The sequence below is a fragment of the Filicampus tigris genome, chromosome 4, assembly GCF_054856515.1.
Source record: "Filicampus tigris isolate MCC_2025a chromosome 4, RoL_Ftig_1.0, whole genome shotgun sequence".
Lineage (NCBI taxonomy): Eukaryota > Metazoa > Chordata > Actinopteri > Syngnathiformes > Syngnathidae > Filicampus > Filicampus tigris.
In genome coordinates, this window is record NC_141220.1 from 16,555,271 (window position 1) to 16,579,450 (window position 24,180).

A 24,180-nucleotide genomic window follows, 5' to 3' on the forward strand; every position below is an offset into this window, starting at 1 on the left:
ATTTGTTTAAAAGTGTACTGTGCTGTTTTATTTTTTATTTATTCCGAACAAATAAATCAACACATTTTCTAGTACATTTTACACAATGGCATTTTATTCTGTTTTTAATAAATACATGAAATGAAGTAACAGGGTGAGTTTTAATTGTATTCACTTTTTATACATACACAAAATGTAACCCTCCCTGTACAGTAAATAAAGGTTTTGTTGGCGACTTTTTCTCCCTGAAGTTTTGGATGTTTATGTTACAAAAGACGACGTGATATTCTTCCTCACTTCTTAACTGCACCGCAAGTGACCAAACAGTTGTTTGGAGTGGTGGGATCTGGTTGGGTCACGCTGCAGGAAACAATGACTTTTCCACAGAAAGAATGTCCAACCAAGTTGGGGCCACTGCACCTCAGTCTCGTAACCTTTCGACCCCTGAACCCCCGCTGAGGTTTGTGTTTATTGGAACATTGATCCTCTGTGTCATGTGTGCCCGGCGCCCTGAAATCCAAGGCTTTGAATGCCGCGATGTAAAAGAAGACCACCACGCACTGATTTAATAACCTGACCCTAAGTGTCAATATCAATATCCTAAGAGTAAGAGTAAGATGCATGATGCATTCCATGCAGTAAAGCAGGCTTGAATCCTGATTTATTTGCAACTTGAATGGACGAGTGTCTGCCTTGAACACTTGATGTTCGTTATGACTTTACTACTATTCACTCATTCATTTTCCATAGCTCTGACAGGATGACAGGAGAGCTGGAGGCTGGGTTTACTCTAAATTGCTAGCCAACCAACCGCAGGGAGCAATAAAGGTTTTTATTTTTAGGATTTTCCTTTAATGGTGACCTATATTGTACCATCAAAGTGTACTGTAGATTAAAATACAGTATACAGTATATTAGGGGTCACCAACCTTTTTGAAAGTGAGAGCTACTTCTTGCGCACTGATTTCTGCGAAGAACTACCAGTTTGATACACACTTCTGAAATAACAAATTTGCTGAAATTATCTTTAACAATATTATTACAGGTTATTATAACTATATAATGCTATTTATTTATGAGAGAACACTGATCATGTTAATGATTTCTGACAATAATTAGAATACAGAATTATCAATGGCAACACTATCTTTTTATTGACATTGTTACATTAAATTAAAATAACTATGGCAATAATGCTGTGACTCTACCAATACGAATATAATAATTCAAATGTATTATATTGTATGTATCTGCTTTGCTTTTATCTAACTGAGATTTTCTTTTGAAGTTTTTCACACATAAATGAGTTATTGTTGTATAGCTGTGTTTTTGTTTATATTTAAACAGACGTGTTCATGTTTTTATCACATTACGTAACATGAAGTGAATTAATGACTTTAATCAACTATGATTTGTTTATTCTAAAACTGACAAGTAAATTACATCAACGATTGGAATCAAACGTTTCTGATTTCCGTCGCTGGTCGCGGTCTTTAAACACAGCGCGAAAGAGAGCGAAACGCCGTCCAGACGCAAACATTGGCAGAATTTCCGTACTGGTAAATCGACATCTAAACGCATCAAGCTAGCCTGACAGCTAGCTAGCTAGCTAGCTATCCGTTTAAAGCCCACACAAGCAGCCATCCGTGTTCTGTTTCTCTGACAGCCGTCATGGACTTAAATAATGTGTTGTCGCAGCTCGAAGGTTCCAACGAGGTGGACATTGAGGAGCTTCTCCGGGATTTTAATCGAGAGGTAAGTTGTGCTTTATTTTATTATTTTTTTTAACATCCTCTATAAACAAACGTAGCTCGAGCGTCAGCTAGCAGCTTTGCTAATTAAGCGGATTGCTTTTAAGAAAGCAAGTTATCCCGATAAGCCTCCTAATAGATAAAAGTGGAGGCTTGTGATTTTTAATGTCCATTTGTTACATTCTAGTTTTGTACCGACGCTAACAAAATGTACGTCAAACCTGACTTGTGTAAATACTGTGCACACAGTCATTATATTAACGTACGTATGTAGTTTATGCAGTCATTAAGCAACATTAAGTGGTTTTAGCGTTCCCTTCTGTTGTGCAGTTGCTATGTTTTATTGCCTACAATGAGTTTTCTCCTTTTCAGAACAGCCACACCTTCACTTTTGACCAGAAGGAGGAAACACTACGCAGTGTAAGCAAACGCCATCATATTGCATCCATCATTTGAGAGCTTGCCCTTACAAGGGTGGCGGGTGAACTGGAGTCCATTCCAGCTGACTTTGAGACAGACAGGCGGGGAGACATCATGGACTGATCGCAAGTTAATCGCGCACGCAAGTTAATTTATGATTCAGAATTTAAAGCCCTCAATGAACCGGGAGCTGATTTGGGAAATGGCATGCTACACCCTGGACTAGCCGTCAGTGTATCAGGGTAACATATAGACAAACAGGTGTTCACTTTCACAATTCACCTGTCATGCATGTTTTTGGAATGTGGGAGCAAGCCCCAGAAAACACACTAAAGCACAGGGAGATAATGCAAACTCCAGGATTCAGACCCGAGATTCAAACCCCTCAGAACTGTGAGGCAGATGTACTAACCACCAGTAGTCCACTGTCCTGGCAAACTGGTGCTGGGTTGCCTAACGTCATCACAGGGCCACATTGTAGTTGTTTTTTCTTTTCTTCACTCGAGCAGTGCCGTAGCTTACACACACACACTTTTGCTTTTTGAAACACAAAGCAAAAATAAAATTGACCCATTGTCGGCTCGTAACTTGAAAACACACACACAAAGTAACAGTCGTTAGTCAAGGTACTTATATACAGTATATCAATCTCTTCGTTTGCACAGCAAGACAGTTCTGGTAAACATGGCATACAGACCCACCATACAGCATGATCAAGCAGTCAAAAACAAGACATGTTGGGACAACAATTTCTCGCAATGTAGTAGAATGCAATTTTTGGGGAAAAATAACTTGTTTTCGGTCGGTCAGTAGGCTTAATTTATTAGAATAGTTGCCGTTTTGAGGTGGGAGGGGCTTCATTTTGGTTAGTTGGGTTTATTTTAGACAGTACTGCATGTCTATTTTATTAATATAGTGTCGCGATAAGTTTAGTGCTTAAGTGCAGTCCACATTTTCGCATCATTTTACATGAAAAGTTGAAGTGATAAAGCCACAGATTTATTTGCATTCTAGTTATAATCTGATTCATGATTTGCTAATTCATGTTTACGCTAAATTTATTTGGTAGAATTTTGTGCAGTTGTCTTAGTGAACAGAAACAACTGCAAGGCGAAGTGTTCAGTAAATGAACTCTATTTGAAGATTAACAAATTGTCTTTCATTATAATTCACGGTTCATTTGTCTTTAATTTAGCATGTAACCTGTAAATCCAGAACATTTATGTATAACAAATCCAATATTGTTTATTGTAATGCAGATTAATGTATTGCTTGTTTGACGAAAAATATATAAGAAGAGAACCTTGAAAAAAAAAAATTGCATATAATTGCAATATTGAAGTAATAATATTGCGCTTTAATTATTTTTCAAAATCCTTCTGCCTTAGACTTGTGTTCAACATCTGTGGTCTAATCCCTCATTGCCAATATGAGTGTGTTGCCATTTCAGAAGCTGTGCCAAAGTGTGCTGATAGTGCTCGGTATGCAAGTGCAGCCCAGCTGTCAGAAGACGTGTCTGGAGACCCTCCGCATCCTCTCCCGGGACAAGTGCGTCCTGGCACCAGTCGCTACCCGGGACGGCATGCTGACTCTGGCCAGGATGGCCCGGTTGGGCGCCGGAGAGGCGGCGGGCGACGGCCGGGAGCCCCCGCAGCCAAGCGCGCCGGCGGCCGAGGAGGAGAGGGTGGTGGTGGTGGAGGCCCTGAAGTGCCTGTGCAACGTGGTGTACAACAGCGCGGCGGCTCAGCAGGTGAGCGTGGACGTGAAACTGGCACACGGCCTGTGCGCCAGCCTGCACACGGCCGCCGCGTGGCACCACGAGGTGGGCCTGTTCACGCTGCGCCTCCTCTTCCTGCTGTCGGCGCTGCGCTCGGATCTGCGGGTGGAGCTGAGGAGGGAGAGGCAGGTGGTCAAGCTCCTGGCCGAGGTTCTGGAGCACACCCTGGATGTGAGGTGGGATGGCACCTATGAGGTTGCCCGGCCGGACCCGCAGGCGCTGCCCCTGCCCGCCGAGGACAATGAGAGAGCGATGGAAGCTCTCAAAGCGCTATTCAACCTCACGGTGTGCAATGCTGGTGCAAAGGTGAGCGTGTTGTGTTGATCGTCGATCCATTTTCTATAGTTCTTGTCCACATTAGTTAACTAAATAATTTGGGCACTCACAGGTTGCTTCATATCCGTGGTCCACAACCACCGGGCCACACAGATGAAAGAAAAAAAACAACAACTTGCAGTACTTCCGGTTTATTTATTAGCCGAGGCTGAAAAATATTTTATTTTGAAAATGGACCAGAGTCTCTCGGTTACATCCATCTATGACTGACTCTTGATGCTTGTCAAGTTGTTTCTGTTGCGTAATGCTTATATTAACTGCACAAGCTAGCAAAATTAGTCAAACAAACAGACGTATTTGGAAAGTTTCTTTGCAATGGCGAAAAGGCCCAGCGAGAATACAACACAGGAGCCTACGTCCAAGAAGAAAAAGAAAAGTGCATGTCACAGACAATACCAGAAGACCTACTTTTACGGCGACAAGTGATTCCCACGCACGAAGGAAGCCCGTTCCGCACAATATGCATACCACAAAACGGATTCGTCAACCTGAAGGAGATCGAAACAAAAGCCGAGCAGTGGCAATCTGAACTCCCATAAGATGGTCTAATGAAACTTTGCGGGGACGGACGGGTGAAGAGACAATTGCAATAGTCAACACGTGAGGAGACAAAAGCATGAATAATCATTTCTATTTCAGAAATGAAAACTATTTTTGAGATGGGGGGGGAAAAAATAGCACCGCATTACAGTTTTTATGTATGCATCAAATAGCAAAAAGCCTGATTGAATATGACCGCGTGATTTCTTAAACTGCGCCGCACATTTTTACGAGGTGATCCTTGACAGGTGGCAACTTTAGAAGCCAAGCTGTCAGGGCTTAAGGTGGGTATTAGGGTCACTGGTCAGCTGGAGTCTATTCTAGCTGGAGTCTATTCCAGCTGACTTTGGGCAAGAAGAGTGCGGTACACCTTGGACTGGTCGTCAGACAAACACAAATGTTGTCCATTACTTCTTTTGCATTATAGTCTATGACTAACCTATTCCAAAGTCTATGACTAATCCACTCTGCCATAAATGGAAAACAATCAATTGAAAAACTGTAGGATGGCAGCACGGTGGTCTTTTGGTTTACCATGTCTGACAGCCACAGGTCAAGTAGATTTATATTTGTGCTAGCGCTCATGAAATAATTGTTTGACCAGCGCTCTTTTTAAAATTCATGTGTTTTTTTTTTTTTTAAGGAGGATGACCACCAGTACAGAGTCATTGCCGCCATTCTACGCCATGTGCTGATGTTAAGGACTGAGACGGAGGCGAAAACAGAGGAAGCACACAGGTGGGGAACTCGAGCTTCTCATACATTCATTGTTGCTTTAGTGCCAGTGTTGCGTCATGCAGTAAGTTGATGAGTAGAGTACAGCAAACTGACATCGACAGACTTAAAGCAAATATCCCCCTGATGTCGCTTTAGCACCTTAGCATGCACGCAGCTCACAGAACCGGGATTATGCCATACCAGTAGTGGGCTGTGCTTTCGGTACCTGGGCCTTCAATAGGGGCTTCTCGTACTTCATCCACCTCTGAATAGCACAGCCACATGTTTTGCTCTGACCAGCCACTCAAGAGTTACCGACGTCATAGAGGGCCGGCACTCTTGCCATTTGTGGACGACTTTGAAATCTGATGAAAGAAATGGTCCTACTAATTCGGAAGGCCCTGGGCAGATGAGTTTGTGGCAGCAAATACTGTAGAGGCTGAAATAAATGAAGACAACAGACTGCTTGGGAATAAATTGCGAAAATTTCATGTAAAATAGAATCCAGGTTCTTAATGTATGTCATTGCTTTTGATAGCGCTTATGTCAGCAGAGGAGGCCGCGCTGGCCCTGACTGTCAGCCCGTTGCGACTTTTAAGGGAAACATTCTGTGAGATTCTATTTTGCTTGCCTAGAAGGGGGTGCACAATCTTATAACTGCTCTAATCTATTCTACAAAATGATGTCATAGAATAAACCCCTGAGATGATCTCAGCTTTTGGAGCTTAGTGGCTGCCCAGGAAGCGATTGCATAATTAAGATCATGTCTTTGGCGCTCAGGTGCCGCCAATAGAAAATCCCCGAGCAGGGAAACACACATCCTGATTTTTAAAATCACAACCAATTTTACTGATTGTACAAACTCCTTGTATTTCTTGTTGAGGTGAATAGGATAAACAGGGGTGTTCTCTATGTTGAAATGCAAACAACCTGAGAGAACTCTGTGGTGTTGATAATCCTGCGACCTTCCAAGCCTCCACTTCCTCCGCAAAAAGTCTTTGCTGGACCGTGTCCGGATATTCTGTGTAACCCATAGCCATGCCGTCAACCTGCTGAACAACCTGCCGGTGTCCTGCCTGGACGTGTTAATCGACCTGCCTGTGCGAGGAGGCCTGGAGGAGTATGGCGGCAAAAACATGGACGCCATACAAGTGCTATTGGACTTCATGGAGAAACGAATAGACAAGGTAGAAGTTCATCTTTGACGGCAGTGCGTGATATTAGATACACAAGCAGTACATCTAATGAGTGTTGGAAGTGGCGGTCGCTAATGAATAACACAATGGTGCCTTGACTTACAAGTGCCACAGTAGTAGTTCTACTTTTCTACTTCTACTATCAGATGTTGATTGAGAACCTTTTAGTGTTCTCACATGGACAGCTAATGATGCATGTGTGCCAGGGTTCCAACTACAAAGAGGGTCTTACTCCTGTGCTCAGCCTGCTAACTGAAGGGTCCAGACACCACAGAGAGATCCGCAGATATATCAAAGCGCAGGTACGGCCCTACCCCCAAATCACCTCCTCAAATGTGACTTTTTATTTTAATCTCATGTGTCCACTCTATAGGTGCTTCCTCCACTCACAGACGTGAAGATCAGGCCGGAGGTGGGAACCACCACCAGGAACAAACTGGTGCGCCTGATGACGCACGTGGAGATGGCTGTCAAGCAGGCGGCCGCAGAGTTTCTCTTTGTTTTGTGTAAAGAGAGCGGTAAGGAGGGTGGGCGAGCGCGCGCTTGTCAGGCCATGGGCGGAAACATCCATGTGTCGCCCGTCTGTTTAACTAAACCTGCTTCTGATTGGGTTTCATTTTAGCGAAACCACTTGGAGAAATTTGCCCAAACATGACTTCAGGAATTCGGCCCAAAATGGCCAATTTGCTATTCAATATTGTGCATAAGACCTTTAGGCTTTTTTTTTTTTTTTTTTATTTTGTGTCTCGTTAAGATAGACATCTTTGCTCAATTTCGTGTTGATTGGTGAAAGTTAGGGGTGGACGATCCGATATTTGTATCGGATATCGGTCCGATATCAACCCAAAAACCAGTACTGGATTTTATTGGTCCATGTAAAAAAAACTCTAATAATAGCACTCATAGACGAGCAGTCCATTCCAGAATCCGTTCCTGGTTTTATATCCAGCAACGGCTGGATCTACCCTACGTGATCAAAACGACGACTCCTGTGAAGGAGCAAAAAAAAAAGATGTCGGCGGTGTGGGAGGCCTTTAACCCATTAAGGCCTAAAGCGCCTGGTTCAACATCTCCCCAAAATCTTATGGGCGGCTATAGAATCGCCCTCTTAAACCAACCTGAGGTTCTCCCAGAAATTCAACACCTACAAAATACACATCTCAGCGCCTGTAGCAGATAGAATCATAATTCCAAAAGAATTTGAGAGCTTATACATGTGGCTTTCACACAGGCCCAGTTTATTATTATTTACTATTTCAATCGAAGATGTGCAAATAAAGTGTCAGTGCAAGAGAAGCAAGTGACATATAATAAACCCCTCAGCTGATCTTAGCTTTTGGAGCTCAGTTAAAACCAGTACAAAAACAGTCCCTGCTTTTATTTATTTTGCAGTACATTCTAATGTTTGAGGTTGAATTTATAGAACCCAAATATTTGGTATAAATGGGTCATATTTGCTCATACCTACCGTTGCTGACTATAGTTTTTTGTTTTTAATTGTATACCTTGATCAAGTCTCTTCTAACAATTAAATTTAAAAAATGATTAAAGCATGTATCATTCCTGCTGGACGATATCGGTATCAGATACGACTCTAGGCCGCAATATCGGTCTCGTATTGGAAGTGAAAAAAGTTGTATCGGGAAACCCCAAGTGAAAGTGCAAGTTGTGTTTTTTTTTTCTTTCCAACTTTCCAACCCCTCAAAATGAACATAAAACTGTCATTTTATGCATGCAATTTCATGTTTATCAATAAGACTGCTGTTGGGGGGTTGTGACGGAGTGAGTCGGGAGGGGGGGGGACTTGCTTACTGTCTTAATGAACATTGCAAATTTGGAATGTGAAATTCAATTTTGTCACCGTATGAATCCAAAATGGGTTCCATTCATTTACATGGCATGTTGTATGTGTTTGTGTTATTTAGTGGACAACCTGTTGAAGTACACGGGTTACGGGAACGCGGCGGGACTCCTGATGGCACGAGGGCTGCTGGGAGGAGGCAGGGGAGAGACCGAATACTCGCCAGATGAAGACTCTGACACAGAAGAGTACAAAACTGCCAAACCTTTGTAAGTGTCTTATCTTCATGAGTGGGGCTGGGAAACAAGATTGGACCCCCTGCTGAATTTTTATTTAGCTAACTTAAGAAATGAACAGTAAACGTTTATCACGCAAATGATCCCGGCCCATCTTTCAGTTTTGGCCAAGAATGTTCATTTGGGTGCATCCCTACACCAAACGCGACGGGTCGAGTGGATTTCAAATAGCTCAACTTACTTTGGTTTCGTCTGAGCCAGTTTCATGCAAACCTTATAGATGTTGACTGGCTAACATAAAGGGGACATAGACAGTGTGTACCTCCTTGAGCAGGGAACATTCAGTCTATTGCAGTGAGGTAAAACTGTTTTCTTGATGCCTGCGGACCCAGTGACATTCAGTTCCTTAAATTCCTGCTATGTACTTTGTATGTATATGGGTTGCAACAGGAATGGTACTCTTTTGTAACAAAGGACCACCTGTATAATACGGTCGGTTTGTTTTTATGACACAGGGTTTCAAAGTGGGGTTAGGGCTTTAGAGTAAAGTTAAGGTTTCAAAATAGAGAAAAACTGAAGGATGTAAGGGCCCCTTTGTGAATATTCCCCATTAATTTATTAAAAGTAAATAAAAACAATCTTCCAAACAATGTATTATTGTTTATAAACTGTAGCCATTTAAAAAACAACAACTGCATTGCAGCTTTCTGTTAACTCATTCACTGCCAGACATTTTCAGAACCTCTTTTACCCTAACGTTTCAAAAAATTTGAAAAAAATTCCTGGGATTGAATGGCTTGGACTGTGAAAAGACAAGTGCAAGTTCATCAATGGCAATGAATGAGTTACGAGGTGAGGAGCAAATTTTGGGGTGGTGAGCAGTTCTGTGACCCACTAGAAAAGAGCATTATTTTGATTTCCGCAATGAGAACCAAAACAAGATAAATCTGTCGCAAAGTGAGATTTTTAAGATTATTAATTGAACCTTGACAAGGCGCAGAAAGTAGACAAAACCGTTTTTGCTTATTATGTTAATTTACCTTAGTGAGATTGAGAATTTTTTTTTCCATTTTTAAAAAAATTGTATTTATTTGTTTTTTGAATAACCATATTAGTTTTCAGTTGTCAGCCCCTACATTTTCTACTTGCACTCCTAAAATTTCAGGTTAGAGGTCACCGTACATCAAGTAAAAAAAATAAAATAAAAAAAAAAGTTAGTCTGGAGCCCTGATGAATTAAAACATGCCCTGGTTTAATTTTCGCTGCAAATCCAGACAAAGGTGTGGACCAGCGCATTCATTTAAATACAGTATTTTCCTTTTGAGTCACAGCATGACTGGAACAGTCTGCCCCAAGTGTCAACATATAAACAAAGCTCTTGTGTTAGATATCACCAGTGTACCTAATCAAGTGGGTTGCGCACGTATAATACAAAATCACTTTTTTTTTTTTTTTTTTTTTTTCAGCATCAACCCAATTACTGGTCATGTGGAGGAACCCATGCCAAACCCCATGGAGGAAATGACCGAGGAGCAGAAAGAGTACGAAGCCCAGAAGCTTGTCAACATGCTGGACAAGTTGTCAAGGTAACCACGGCAACCATTTTCTGCTGTTCATTGAACAGAACAGTTAAAGACTCGCAAGGAGCTGCTGTGGGCCACCATTCATAGCTCACCAAGGTTATAATCATTATGAATTTTATGAATATGAATTTTGCATTATTTCGTTAATTACTTCTTATTTTCATTTTAATTCGTGTCCAGAGCGAGTTAGTTTTTTTGGAAAATGCTCTGTTTTAGTTAGTTGTAGTATTAGTTACGAGCTATTTCTTGTGTGCAAGATTGGGGGGGTGAGTAAGTATTGTGAAATATTCAAAAAAAAAAAAAAAAACTCAACAAAAGATATCATTTAAAAAGAATAAGCAGATGAACAACCTTCCACAAATAAAATACAGTAAAGCTGTTGTCAAACCAGAATGAATACATTTAAACTCAACCGTGAAAGCTTATGTATGAAATTAATTGACAGATGGAAACAAATGACATTTTCGCTATAGTTAGTTTCAGTTAGTCCTGTAAACTTAAAATGCAGTGCGTTAATTATCATATTTTTTGAAACACTTTTTATTTATGAAAACATTTTTTTTTTTTTTTTTTTAATTTTAGTTGAAGTTATTTTGTTTCTTTTTTCGTTAACAAGAATAACCTTGGCGCTCACACGCAGAGTGAACAGCTCACTAGGCTAATAAGTCGTAGAAGTGTCCAAACAGTTTGTCGGGTCACAAAACAACGAGAGAATGTCATAACTGTCCATTCAGCGTTACACACAAAAAAAAGCCAAATAAAAACCAAAAGCCACACCTATGATGCTCTGAACCGAGATCCTGTAATTTGCTGGCAGACAGTGCAGGTTTTGAGGCATGTTTTTGTTTTGTACAATCCTGGAGGCGTGCGCCGCATAAAGGTGTTGACAAGCTGTTCGTCACCGTGCTAACATTTTAACAAGCAGCAGCATTGAGGCACCTTGATGTATATTAGCGCTGACCTTTGCTACGCTCGCATCCCAACACCCGTCTCGTCTCCCCCTGCCAACCGAGTCGCCCGAGCAAGAATCTCCTCTGTGTCAATTAGTCGGGAGCGGCGCACTGGGGTGAAATGCACGCAGTTAGAAGGGCTCTATTAATTAGGCTCCGCCTAATTGGTTAACGGACGCAGACCTGTCGCGCAGGTTTCTATTCATTTCCATTTGTTAAAAACCAAAGCAAGTGCACTGACTTTATTTATTCTTGTGAGGCTGAACAAATGAGCGGGCCTAGCCATTGTCGCAAGGGCTGATGCGTAATGAGGCACGTGCGCACCTAAAGAGGAGAGGAAGATTCTTTTCCGAGACCTTGCTTCCCCTTTCTTTCATCCCGGGTGTTGCGACTCCAACACACAGACGCTAAGGGGATGAATCAACCCTGAAAGAATGTCCTCCACTAACTGCTTAACTGCTCCTCCAATTAGCACATACTCCACCTGCACGCCTTTTGTAAATGTGTGTGTTGTTGTTAAGTGGGCGGGGAGACGATGCGCCACTGTTCTCTGGGTAAACATCTCGTTAGGCTTCACGGGATATTTGGACTTTTTGACCATTTGACTTTGGGAGCGAGTGACGTCAATGAGCTGTCGTCTGTACTGTATCATATGACGATGTCATAATGTTTGTGGACATTAGGCACAGTGGCGAATGGTTGTTCATTTATTTGCCTTGCAACCCGGCTGGTGACCAGTCCAGGGTGGAAAATCAAAAGTGAAGTCCAGTCACGGACGACTGAGAGTGGAGTCATCTTAGAGGGAGTGGCGACGCGAACACGTTGATGCGCGCACGCACACACACAGAGGAGGTATAATTGGATTAGGATGAAGGGGCAGTCGTGGCTTTGAGGAGATTAGCCCCAGTGCTGAGCCTGTAATTAAACTGCCACTGGGGAGGAGAGAGGAGGGCAAGCGGGTGAGGGGTAGTCTGGACTGCGTCATGGACGAGCGTACATGGGGGTGGGAATATGAAATGTACAAAAGTTAAAAAAAAAAAAAAAAAATCTATATCTCAACCGCAAATTTCTTTACCTCTCTATATACATCTTTTTTTTTTTTTTACATGACATCTGTGGCGTTTAAAAACAAGCCTATTTTGACAAAGTAAGAAGTAGAAAGTATAAATATATATATATGTATCTCTTATCAAATGCCGTGAGGAAAAATTTGAAAAGTTAGAAAAAAAAGAAATCTACTCGAGTAGCTTTCCTACTTCCCACCACCGCTTTAAATGGCGTCACAGTGCCAGGTTCCATTTGTAAGACCAACTTACAAGTCAGCCATGTTTGTGTGTGCAGGCAGAGTTTGATCCGTCCTATGGGAGTCAAGCCGGACGGGACGTTAGCACCCCTGGAAGAAACGCTGCATGCGCCGCCTGGAGACGATGCCGGATCAGACTCTGACTAGAGCGTTACGCACGCATGTTGGCATGGGAGTGAGCGAGCGAGCGAGCAAGCGAGCGGCTCAGCCCAGAGAGGAAAAACACACTCACGCAAAACAAAGCTGTGTCACACTTCAAGGGCTGGATCTTTCACACCCCACATGGAGGTGACTTGCTCTTCAGTAGCATTTCCTGACTATATCCTAATATTGTTTAATTTGTGACCAATCAGAGCCAAGCACAACAATACAAATTGTCTGAGTTAAATGTTGCTTACTCAGAACAAAAACTATCCGTTTCCTTTATGGTTGCAAAACGTCAGACTCTTTCTGCGACATTGAAGACGAGATGTCATTTTTCTCGTGGCGAACGTCCGCTTCCTAATTGTTGGGGTTACGTTACATCACAATCAGGGAGTCCCAACTCTGTTGATCACGCACACAAGGATTTGGCCATCGTTAGTCTTGTTTAATATTTATGATTGCGGGCCACAACAGATCGGAGACGGGAGAAGACAAAAAACAAATCACTTCTGTTCACCGGTAAAGGTTTTGATGCATTCTAGGTTCATCCTGAAATTTGACTCGAAAGCCCAACGTGCTACTCGACCGCCATTAAATCAGCCCAATTCAATTGCAGCGAAAGCACACATTAAGAGTATCAAAATGGTCACTTAGTTACTCTAAACCTGTCATTGAGCAATTATTTAATTATTCCATGGAGGAAGCAGTTGCAGATGACTCTTCCCCCAAAGGATCCAGCCCCCGCAGTGTGGAACACAGCTAAAATGGCGCGGGTCTCAGTTCAGGAGGACTTTGCTGTGGAGTCCCCTGTGACGTTGAAGAGACCTTACTGTTGCACCTTTTATTTCTTTTTGTTGTTTTGTTTATTTGTTCTTAAGTGGAGGAGTTATTCAAATAGTTGATTGAATGGCAATCAATCATTCCCTCACCAGTACTGTTTGTTTGAAGTACTCTTTCTGCTCCATATATTTTTCATGTGTTGTATTCATTCACACATAGGCCTGAATTAAAATTTGCTCGGGTTGAGGTGTATTTAAAATTTGGGAAGTGTCGCTGTGAACAGTGTTTGAAGCTCAAAGTGAACCTCGTGGCTTTGCTCTTATCAGCGTGTTGCGCGTCAGTTAACATCCTACGTGCTCTGTGTTACTGTAAGGAAAATCCTTTTTTTTTTTTTTTTTTTTCTTTTAAACAATACCTATTTGTACAGTGGTACCTTGACTTACACGGGTGGGGGGAGGGGTTGTTCAGTGGTACTGTAATGACCTCACAAGTGGGCATGGAGAGCCGCACTAGCTGAAGCAATTTCGGAAAAACACCCAAATGCAACAGTCAACGCTGACACGCAGGCTAGTTGGCCGACCAAGCCAGCTCCCGATGGCACTCACGAGGCCACACCAACACACAAATACTACAGTATGCACAGTACTTATTTTATAAACCAGGTTATTGATTTTTAGGTCTGAGCACTTTTGAAATACGTATAATGTAGTTGCATTTTTTTCCCCTCAATGTTGCGAATTAATACAAGGTCCTCTTCCTATGTATTTTTTTTAAACAAACAAGCAATAAATGAATCCGTATTATAATAAACCGTATCACATTTATCATGCATAAATGTTTTGGTCTTATAGGTTAGGCTTAGGGGTAAATGGACCATAAATTAAAATGAAAGAATTCATCTACGGTACTATAATTACAGTTAATTTACTAAACACTGACTTGACTTTTTTAAGCGTTTGCTACAACAACTTCATAACAAATAAAAGTGTGGCATAAAGTCAGTAAATCATACATCATATTACAACAATAATGCAAACAAATCTGTGGCTTTATCACTTCAACTTTGATTTTCAGTATGTAAACATGTTGACTGCACCCCTTTCGCACTGACCTTATGTAGATGCTATGTAAATAAAATACCAGAGCTGGGCATTCTGCCTATGTGACGGACCAGTACGCCTATCCGCCTATGACGGACACCCCACTTTGTAGGTGATAAACGATAAGATGGGAATTTAAAAGAACAAAAAAACAGACTAAGCATAGTTGGAAGCCCATTTGTTTCCGTCTATGCAATAGTCTATTTTCGTGCCCCCCCCGCTGGGCAATACTTGAAACGAAACTCGCCACCGCAGCCAGACAAAATGTGTCCCCTTTAAATGCAGTGAGGCTTCTGGTCCTTTAACGTACATAAAGGTCCAAAAATGTCTTAGAAGGTGCTAAAAGGAAACTCATTTAGTCCGGCCATGGTGAGGCTTCGAAGGTACGGTGAGTCTTGCTTTTCAAATGTTGCGCAGCTTGGGGTGCTAGTGGTGGTCTGTCGAAGTTTGTAGTCGGAAACTCTTAACGGAAGCCCGTTTAAAATGATAGTCAGACCGACCCATAGGCGATTACCGGTACTATTTGGTCCGGCCGGGCAAAATGGCGAGTATATGGACGGCGGAAGGGTAACCCGGCTGTAGGCGTAAGGCGATAAATGGGACTGCAAATTTTTAGTAAAATGCCCAGCTCTGTAAAATATACTTGTGTAATAAAGCTGACCAACCGAAGTGAGGGCACCTACGTGAAAAATAAATCAATTTCGATTTGGAAAATTCCCTTCTCCAACATAATTGTTCCTTCCTCATTTAATGTGTAAATTCATTTGATTGATTAATGCGCCAGATCAGGGAAAGAAGAAACTCTCAAGTCAAGGTCCCACTGTAATTTCTAAATAGAATTTAGGGAACAAGAGGCCTAAAATGAAAGTTACATATTGTCGCTGTCCAATTGTTTTTTTTTCCTCTAAATTTTCATGTTAATGCAATGTATGTAACACGGAAACTCCATTCATATAAAAATAAGAAAAACATTTTATAAGCTTTTTTCACAGGACAGCGACGATATGTAACTACAGTTTTGTTAGACATCGTCTCTGGCGGTCAGATTGGACGAAATACAACTCTGTTCTTAACATTCCTTTCATCCTGAGGACTTTGATGGTGAACGTCACGTCGAATCCCCTACATAGATCATTCTATTCATATTGCATGACATACCCCTCAATATGTTATGTATGTTTTTTTTTTCTTGGGGAGAAAGTGTTTTTGCACTTTTACATGATGTAAACCTCACTTTATTTATTTTATCAGGCAAAAGTATCACTGAAACAAAAAAAAGTTTAATAAAAAAATACAAATAAAAACGAGCCAGTTTGGGATCATTACTCACAGTCTTTATTAAATATTGCTTAAAATAGTATTTATATTGCTTAAAATAGTATTTATACTGTGTTAACCAGTAGACTGGATTTTTGTCACATGCTTGAAGTAGACTTTTGTGATTTGTACACACGAACATTACAATCAAATACAAAGAAGAGTCAGAGTCAAACATGATCAGGAACAACAAAAGTGTGTTTGTGTCAAACCGTCCGGCCGTCAGTTGCTCGGGCAGGACGACGCCGAGCACTTGCTGTCCGTCTCAGAGTCTGACTCCTCGCCGCCGCTGCAGCCAGTTCCGCTTCTGTCGGCGACCAACGCCGGGATGCGCTGCTGAGAGGGTTTATCTGATTGGATCAGTTGGTCCTTCACTTCAGAATTTAACATTTAACTTTCATTTACAAAACACATTTAAACCAATCCATGAAGCAATTGTTCATTATTTATACTGTATACGTAAATGACTTTTGTAAATCTGCTCCATCTCAGATTTCTGTTAAAGGACCTTAGTCAGATTTTTTTTTTCCCCGTCTATCATTTATCACCTACAAAACCTAAAGAAAATAGATAATGAACTGCAAATGGCCCGCTGGCCAGACTTTGAACACCCCCAGCCATAGTTTCTATACGAGAGCCAACCTCTTGTTCCTGACTCTTCATCAACTCCACAATGTCGGCGTTCCAGCCCAGCATTTCAGCGAACCTCCGCACAGTGTTCTCGAGGTCGCCCAGTTCCACGTGGTCCCCTCTGCGCAGCGGGACCCTCTCGAACGGACCCACAGCGTGGCGATTGAGGAGGAGGCGCGGCACAGCGGAGCGCACCGTATTTACCAGGCTGGCAAAAGGCTCGATCTAAAACAGCATTTGTTAAAAATTCAAATAACAGTGGAAGGCGAGAGCTCCGTGGATGCTGCTGAGCACCTGTAGCGAGGTCCCCATGATGATAAGCAAGTCGGCTTTGGGAAAGTCTTTGGTGTGGAGGAAGTACTTCTGAGGAAGGTCCTCACCGAAGAAGACCACGTCGGGCTTGACTGTGGCGGCGCAGAACGTGCATGTGGGAATGTTGCCGCTCATGATGGAATGCTAGGAGACAAATGCCGACGTGAAAAGCGGGGCAGGCGTGCTATTCAAATGTGTTGGCGGGGGTTCAAACACACCTTTGCGTCCTCGGCGGGGTACGGCGTGTAGCACAGGTGACAGGAGGCGGTGGCAAAACTGCCATGAGCTTCAACCAATTTGTCATCTGGGATGCCACACACTTAGGAGACAAGGGCGGTGAGATCACATCGAAAAATGGTCTTGAACATGTTGGCTCAGATGCTGTTCAAAATAACGGGTGCTCTTGCTTTGATTTGACTAGTTTGCTGCAATAGGCTTACACTGGCTGTGGAACAAAGGTTTCTTAGAGGAAAAACATTTAAATCAATAAATAGGTTGAAAACGGATTATTACTAGCTTCATCACAATATGTCTGCCTCACATTTCTGATGTTCTGGGATGGAATATTTGCACCTGTATTAGTGTTTGCCGTGTGTCCCATGTTGGCTTCCACATTCCAAAAACATGCATGTTAGTTTAATTTAACACTCTAAATTGTCCACAGGTGTGAATGTGAATGGTTGTTTTGTCCACATGTGCTACGTGATTGGCTGGAAACCAGTCCGGGATGTACCCCACCTCCTGCCCAAAGTCTGCCCTCATGAGGACCTGTGCTATCGAAAATGCATGCATGATTGATGGAGCTCTACAAGAAGGAAGGAAAGCCCTGATCACTATTATCTAATCCAACGTAGTCTTGTGGAGAGAAGCTCAAATACATTTCCACATTTGTTACTCACGTTTCTCCAGGCCGTCGATGTTCTGCGTGTACATGCGGAGCAGCAGGCCTTTGTGGTGCAGCATGCGGATGAAGTAGTGGATGTAGTTGGGTCTGTGGCTGCCAGGGTAGAGTGCCTTGGCTAGAGAGAAGAAAGGCTGTGGGTCGTTGGAGAAGTAGTCGACGTTGAAAATGGCTTCCGGGTAGGGGACGTTGTATGCCTCCAAGTTGGCATAAAGGCCCGTCCCTGGAGTTCTGACAGAGGCCAGTAGCCAGTTGAGGAGAGGGCGTTTTTCAATCAAAACGGAAAAGACGGGCCAGAACACCAACCTGAAGTCGGGAATTCCGCTGGCCGTGCTGATTCCAGCTCCGGTCACCACCACCACGTTCTTACAACGACCCAGCTTCATCAGGCGGGCCACGGAGCCCAGACCACCACTGGATTTGGTAACAGGGGGAGCTTTCTGACGTTGCCCTAACTGCTTTTCTTCACTGAAGAGGCCAAGAGAAGACACATTGGGTGTTTTGCCAGATGATGTCAGAATCACATTCTGTCGGAATCAAATAGCTTCTCACCTGGATGTTGGGTCTCCCTCACTGCTTACGCTCATCTGGCGGACGTCCTGGGACAGGGCCGAGTCAGACTGCGTCTTGCGCTGTTTCCCATACTGATCCGGTCCAGAGTCCTGAGACTCAGCACTTCTGGAACTGCGCGTTATTCGCACGACCGCAGGCCGCAGGGATCTTTTATCCTCGTTGGGCTTGGACCTGTTCATCCTGTCACCTTCAGAAAGTATTGAAACTAAATTACACAACTCACGCCTGAAAAGGAGGAAGTCTGCCATTTTCATTCAATGCTGCTATTTTAGAATCATTTCAGCCAGCTCTAATAGTTCTTCTAAGCAACTATTCTTTGATATAACCACATCTTTATTTTCATTTGATACATTTTAAAAAGAAAAAATTAGTTTTCGAGTAATTTTGGAACCTCTAATTGTAATACAGATTTAGTATGGCTTGCATTTGTTAAAAAAATACATGGGAAGAAGAGCTTGAAAAAAAGAATCGCATAATAAATTACAATCAAAATATTTAGGAAAAATATTTTCAAAATTGTTCAGCTTTAACGCACGTCCAGATGCTCTCTTACCGGCCTTGTTCCTGACGATAATTACACTTTGTAAAACCAGCTTATTCGTTCACAAATCTCTTTTATTGTTTTTAAACAATATGGTGCTGTCTCTCTTCATTAAAAATAACGATATTTTTTTGTTTTGGGTTGACTAGAACACATGGCCTTTCAATTAATTTCAAGGGGGAATATGAATTTTCAGTAAATTAGGCTTCATCACAGAATGAATTCAATTCGTAAGACATGGTAGCACTGTATATTCGAGACAAATCCACAGGTACATAAGCTTCTCGCGTGTGGGCTGAGCAAGGCGGTGAATTTGATGACTCGCCATAAATCAATGTGAAAACTCACAAAGCCAGAGCTTGACTAAACAAATGTGTGATGCACTTTAGTGTCCTCAGCACAGTCATTCCTCTCAGGCCATATTTAGAAAGCTGTTAATGTGGAATCAACTCTTCTGTGGTCCACTCGGCGCTGCGAAATGCTTTAAAACCGTCAACTGTTGAACAAAAGCTAATGGCTGCAATATATTTAGCAGACCCCCTTCCCATCCTGACGCCACCTTTACCTCACTTCTGAGAAGCTACGCTAGTACAGTCCACAGCTGTGGCAGCTTTACTGTTCAGAGAAAAGCAGAGGGGTTCGCTGAGGGGCGGATGGGGTGGGTGGGCTGTTCCACAAAAAAAAAAAAAAAAAAAAAAAAAAAAGATCAAGATTGACCATGTGTCAACAATCCCAGCTGGGGAACAGAAAAAGATGCCTCCCACCCATCTCTGACCGGGGACTACTGAGATAAATGATACAGAGGCGGGATTCAATAAAGAGGGAACAGAGGAGCACAGGGAGGAATGGGGTCCTCTTTTCCGAAGCTATTCCGGGCGGAGAGGAATGAGTGATCAGCGAGGAAGCAAACAAAAGGAGCTACAAGCCACAGAACGGGGCTGCCTCGGCTCGGTGATAAGCCCTTTGCTTCTTCCCTCCAGTGGCTCCTTAGCACCCCCTGGAGGCCACGACAAGACTACAGGAAGCCCGCAATGGATACTTTTTACAGGCATGTCCTCAAAGTCGGAAGAACAATTTTTTGATTTCCATCTCAAGGTCCACGTACTAGTAGGCTCCTTGTCCTCACTCTTAGAACAACTTTGGGATTACACAGTACAACTAAGACAACTAGATCTTACTAGTTCGGCTCATGTGTGCTTTACTTAACAATTGAGTGCTTCCGGTAGCGTACTCGTTAACATACAGCGCATCAGTTGTAGTACAGTACTGTATTCATAGAGCGCAGATGTCAAATAGTACAGTTTTGCCTCACTTGTCCAACGAGTGTGTAGAAATGTCATGTACAGCTAGAGAAAAACCTTACAAGTAAGAAATTCGTTCTACAAGTCAGTGCAACTGAGGGGTCCATTAGTGCAATGAATTGTCTTACTAGTGAGGACAGAGAACATGGACCTTTAGCTGGATATCAAATAAATGCTCAAACAGCTTCCCATAGGCATTTTTTTTCTTGCTCGAATACAGAGATCTTTTTTTTTGGGGGGGGGGGGGGTGCGGGGGGCACATCCTTAAGAACTATTAAAAACAGTGGGGCATCGGGGTTGTCTTTTGTGTGGACTCCCCTCTGTCAGACACTGCTGCTGAGTACAGGCAATAAATAAGCTGCCCACTTAGTTATTAAGGTGAAAATGGAGGTGACAACACCATCCTTTTTTTTTTCTTACAGAAAAAAAATCTCTGCAATCCTTTGTTCAAGTCTATCTTGCGTCTAGTTGGGAAGTCAAATATCAGTTGCATTGGCGAGAGAAGGCTTAATTGTGATCAAAAATGCTCTTATCGTTCTTAAATGAAGAAAGAATCCTTGTATAAATGACAAAAGGTCTTTTAAAAGGGATTTGAGTGGAACCCCGCCTTAGGCCCACCCCACCCTTGTTTGGCCTTTCACACAGTTTGCTCTTCACAGTGGAGAAGTCGAAGGGCCGTTGTGGCCTCAGTGTGCTTCAGCACCGGACCACCAGCGGTGTCGCTGCTCACATGAGGGCTGCGGTGATCTCATTAGGACCCCGGCCCACAACACTGGGCACACTCCAGTGCTCGCCATTATACCTCCTCCCACCCAAAAAGATAATCCTTTACAATTTCAGCGGGAGGGGTTTCGACCCAAACATGGACAAAGAGCAAATCAAGTCAGTGTAAAAACAACCACATTGCTAATGTTGAATAAACTTTGTTGATTTGGAGGCCCGTTACTACAACAGCAAGCACAGAAAAGGTCAACTTGAGAACAAATGTTTCCCCAACCTTTATTGAGCCAAGGCACATATATTACATTAGGAAAATGTCACGGCATATCAAAAAAAAAAAAAAAAAAAAAGGCGCAAAAGTACCCGTAATGAAATAATGATGACATCTTCTAAATTTACTCGCTAATTTACTTACTCATACAGGCCTCTTAAATTGAACTGAATTTGTAGGACGTAATTTGTAGAACAACATAATTTAGCGCACACCTGACCTGATGATCTCTCACGGAACATTGGTTGGGAATCGCAGATCTAATAAAAATGGCCACAAATGCTACATTTGTCCATTGATGTGAATTTGCAACCTCTATTTCCTCCAATAATGACCTTGATTGGTAGACGTGTCATCTTACTAAATACCGCACCTCATATAAGACTGGGAAAAATGACCAAGTGGTATCACTGGATAACTCACCTATTCTATGACATCTATTACTACCACGCAGCGCAGCCATGACATGTGTAAAGGTGACGTTTATGGGGGATTGTAACGCAAGCGTGCCAATTTTCAGCGTACCAGAGCAAAAGCTGCTACAGAGGCTGTAAAATCTTACATGTCCATCCATCCATTTTCTAAACTGCCCGATCCCAATGTGCATTTGTTTACGCAGCCAAGCTGACGCGACCGTAGCGGCGGCAGGCGAAGCATAAGTTAGCGTTTATCAGTCAACATTCCGTCCAAGTGAATTCACATCTCTCTTTGATGAATAGCAGATAGAAATACTTGTGCAAGCTGGATAGGTTCCTATCAGGGGCGGGCGCGATCGCGAATTTCGGGAAGATATGTGAATTTTCCAGAATGGCCGGTGTATTTTCGGGCCGGTCCTGGCCATTACCAACGCCAGCAGCCGTCTGCCCGTCATTGAAAATGAGTAGAGCATCTCGGATAGGGTTGGGGAAGGGGGTCTATATTTGGGGCTCTGAGTAGGCCCTGGTTGTATGTAATATAATAAACTCTTTGGCACCATCTGGTGGCATCTTTGAGTGTTGCAGAAAAACAAAACCAGTCATTAGTTTTTTTAAGCAAATAACTGACATTAGATACCCTGCCCAAAATATGTGAAAATGCAAACTCGAGAGTAGGCAAGGTTAAGCCAAAACATGGCAGGGCCTCCATTCTGTTAGTTATAAATGGCATTGTTGCAATTTTGTGTGTGTTTTTTTTTTTATTTCCACTAATTCAACACTACCAAAAGCGACAATTCCCATACATGCCACCAGAAGAGCTTATCCTCCTACGGGTGGTGCTTGTCTTTTGCGTTTACCCCTTGCACTCATTTTAGTCTCTCCTGAAAACAAGGGATGGCAACAGGCAGCTTGGTCGCCATGGAAACCTCTTCATCACTTGGTCAGAGACACAACAGCTCAATGTTATGCCTTCCCACCTGCTCGCAAATGAAATATTAGTGTGTGTGCTGTGTTGTGCCATTATGTGGCCCAACACTGACACAAGGCTGCGCGTTCTAATTTGTGTTAGCATATTGGTTGGTGTCACACAAGGGAAGGAGGACGACTAATGACTTTGGTCTCTCGTTATCCCGCTGAGGATGTTCCTATTTGCTCCACTTCGAGTTCCATACTACTGAGGCCTTCAACAGGTAGAAACGAGACAACAGGCCAACTGGTTATTTTCTCTCTTCGCTTTTATCTTCAATATTAATTCAAGATTGTTTGGTAAATCAAAAAGCAAAAACCTCACTCCTCTAAATATTCAAATGCTGTATTTGGTCAAACCACAAAATGCTGACACATTTACCCCAGAACGACCTTAAAATTAAACTTTGGTTGCAATTTTTTTGTGTGCAGCATATTCCAAAAATAAAATTAAACACGTCCCACATTGAAAGGTTATAAAGAAAAAGTTAAAATATTGAAAGATAGCACAGTTTTTATATTAAAAATGTAATAAGAGTTCAATGTTCGATATAACACTACACTATATATATATATATATATATATATATATACACACATACATACACACACACACACACACACACACACACACACACACATGCATATATACATATGAAGTACATTTTAAAAACTAAATCAGAATTGACATTTTCTTTTTATCAGTGTTTACCAAAGTTTGAGGATTGTATTTTTTTTTCCAAAATATCTAAATATTTATTTCCAAGACTTGCAGAAATAGATGTATTGTATTGTATTAATAAGAACTTTTTTTGTCATGTCTACATGCACTTTTATCCCAATTCCTAAAGCACTGTACTTTAAATGTATTTTTCATTCCATTGAGTCCAATCTCTAAAAATACATATGATGCAGCGTAGGAATACGTGGTCAGTGGTCACACAGTAGTTAACCCCCTAGTAATTACAGTTTTAATTTGTTTTGTATTTATGCCCTATAAGTGTTTTTAAAATAAATGTGCAATCATTAATTTATTTCTTCTAGTTGGTTCGGTTAACGTTGGACCCCTCTGACGCGTTCCTGTCATACAAATTCGGGGTTACGTCGCAACCCATGCAATGAACTCCGTCGTAAACCGAAGACCCCTTGAGCATTTTTTTCTGACCAGTAAAGGCTTTAGAAGGGTTAGAATGCCACCTGCTGTAATCGGCAGCTAATTGCATGTGGATTTTTTTGTTTTGCTCTTATTTCCTAAATAATAACAATTAACTGACTAAAATATATGAAACGGGCACAGCGGGCCGTTTAAATCGTATATTAACTAGAAATACGTACATGCCAAAGAGTGCTGAGCTGTAGTGTTCGAAACATATATTTAAAAACGAGATTAGCTACCTTTTGTCTGCACCGAGCACAATTTCTGACAGTCCGACAGACGTGGGGTGTTTTGGGATGTAGCAGAATAACTTTTTTCAGTGGGGAAAAAAGGAGACTAAATTACCGTCACAAGGTCCAAACCGAGTCGTGAAAGCACATAGCTGTCATCTCATCGGCTGCTTCCGGACCCTCACGAAGCCATTACAAACAATGGCGGGAAAAACGGGGCTTGCGTCACGTGG

The 24,180-nt window shown here is 42.2% G+C and overlaps 2 protein-coding genes across 2 annotated transcripts; one reads left to right on the forward strand and one right to left on the reverse strand.

Annotated features, from left to right (window-relative positions):
• Nucleotides 1-1,431: 1,431 nt before the first annotated feature.
• On the forward strand, nt 1,432-15,920 carry ric8b (RIC8 guanine nucleotide exchange factor B). The gene is made up of 10 exons (XM_086028259.1): nt 1,432-1,734; nt 2,103-2,150; nt 3,601-4,233; nt 5,447-5,541; nt 6,557-6,707; nt 6,923-7,018; nt 7,090-7,234; nt 8,642-8,786; nt 10,220-10,339; nt 12,628-15,920. Exons 1-10 carry the CDS (start codon nt 1,651-1,653, stop codon nt 12,734-12,736), a joined length of 1,626 nt encoding a protein of 541 aa, XP_085884385.1. The 5' UTR covers nt 1,432-1,650; the 3' UTR covers nt 12,737-15,920.
• An 11-nt stretch (nt 15,921-15,931) lies between these two features.
• On the reverse strand, nt 15,932-24,174 carry LOC147148675 (NAD-dependent protein deacetylase sirtuin-3). Its single transcript, XM_086028260.1, has 8 exons — nt 24,063-24,174; nt 18,326-18,533; nt 18,080-18,241; nt 17,772-18,004; nt 17,091-17,191; nt 16,855-17,016; nt 16,573-16,785; nt 15,932-16,266 (listed from the first exon to the last, which is right to left on the reverse strand). Exons 2-8 carry the CDS (start codon nt 18,523-18,525, stop codon nt 16,153-16,155), a joined length of 1,185 nt encoding a protein of 394 aa, XP_085884386.1. The 5' UTR covers nt 18,526-18,533; nt 24,063-24,174; the 3' UTR covers nt 15,932-16,152.
• Between the last annotated feature and the right edge of the window lie 6 nt (nt 24,175-24,180).

Bases quoted from the DNA above. Each gene is read 5' to 3' on its own strand.
- ric8b (XM_086028259.1), top strand. From the start codon at position 1,651: ATGGACTTAAATAATGTGTTGTCGCAGCTCGAAGGTTCCAACGAGGTG. The intron at 4,234-5,446 runs GTGAGCGTGTTG...TTTTTTTTTAAG, and splicing joins TGTGCAATGCTGGTGCAAAG to GAGGATGACCACCAGTACAG. The intron at 7,019-7,089 runs GTACGGCCCTAC...TCCACTCTATAG, and splicing joins GCAGATATATCAAAGCGCAG to GTGCTTCCTCCACTCACAGA.
- LOC147148675 (XM_086028260.1), bottom strand. From the start codon at position 18,525: ATGAACAGGTCCAAGCCCAACGAGGATAAAAGATCCCTGCGGCCTGCG. The intron at 17,192-17,771 runs GTGAGTAACAAA...TTGTCTCCTAAG, and splicing joins CATCGACGGCCTGGAGAAAC to TGTGTGGCATCCCAGATGAC. The intron at 16,786-16,854 runs GTGCTCAGCAGC...ATGCTGTTTTAG, and splicing joins TCATGGGGACCTCGCTACAG to ATCGAGCCTTTTGCCAGCCT.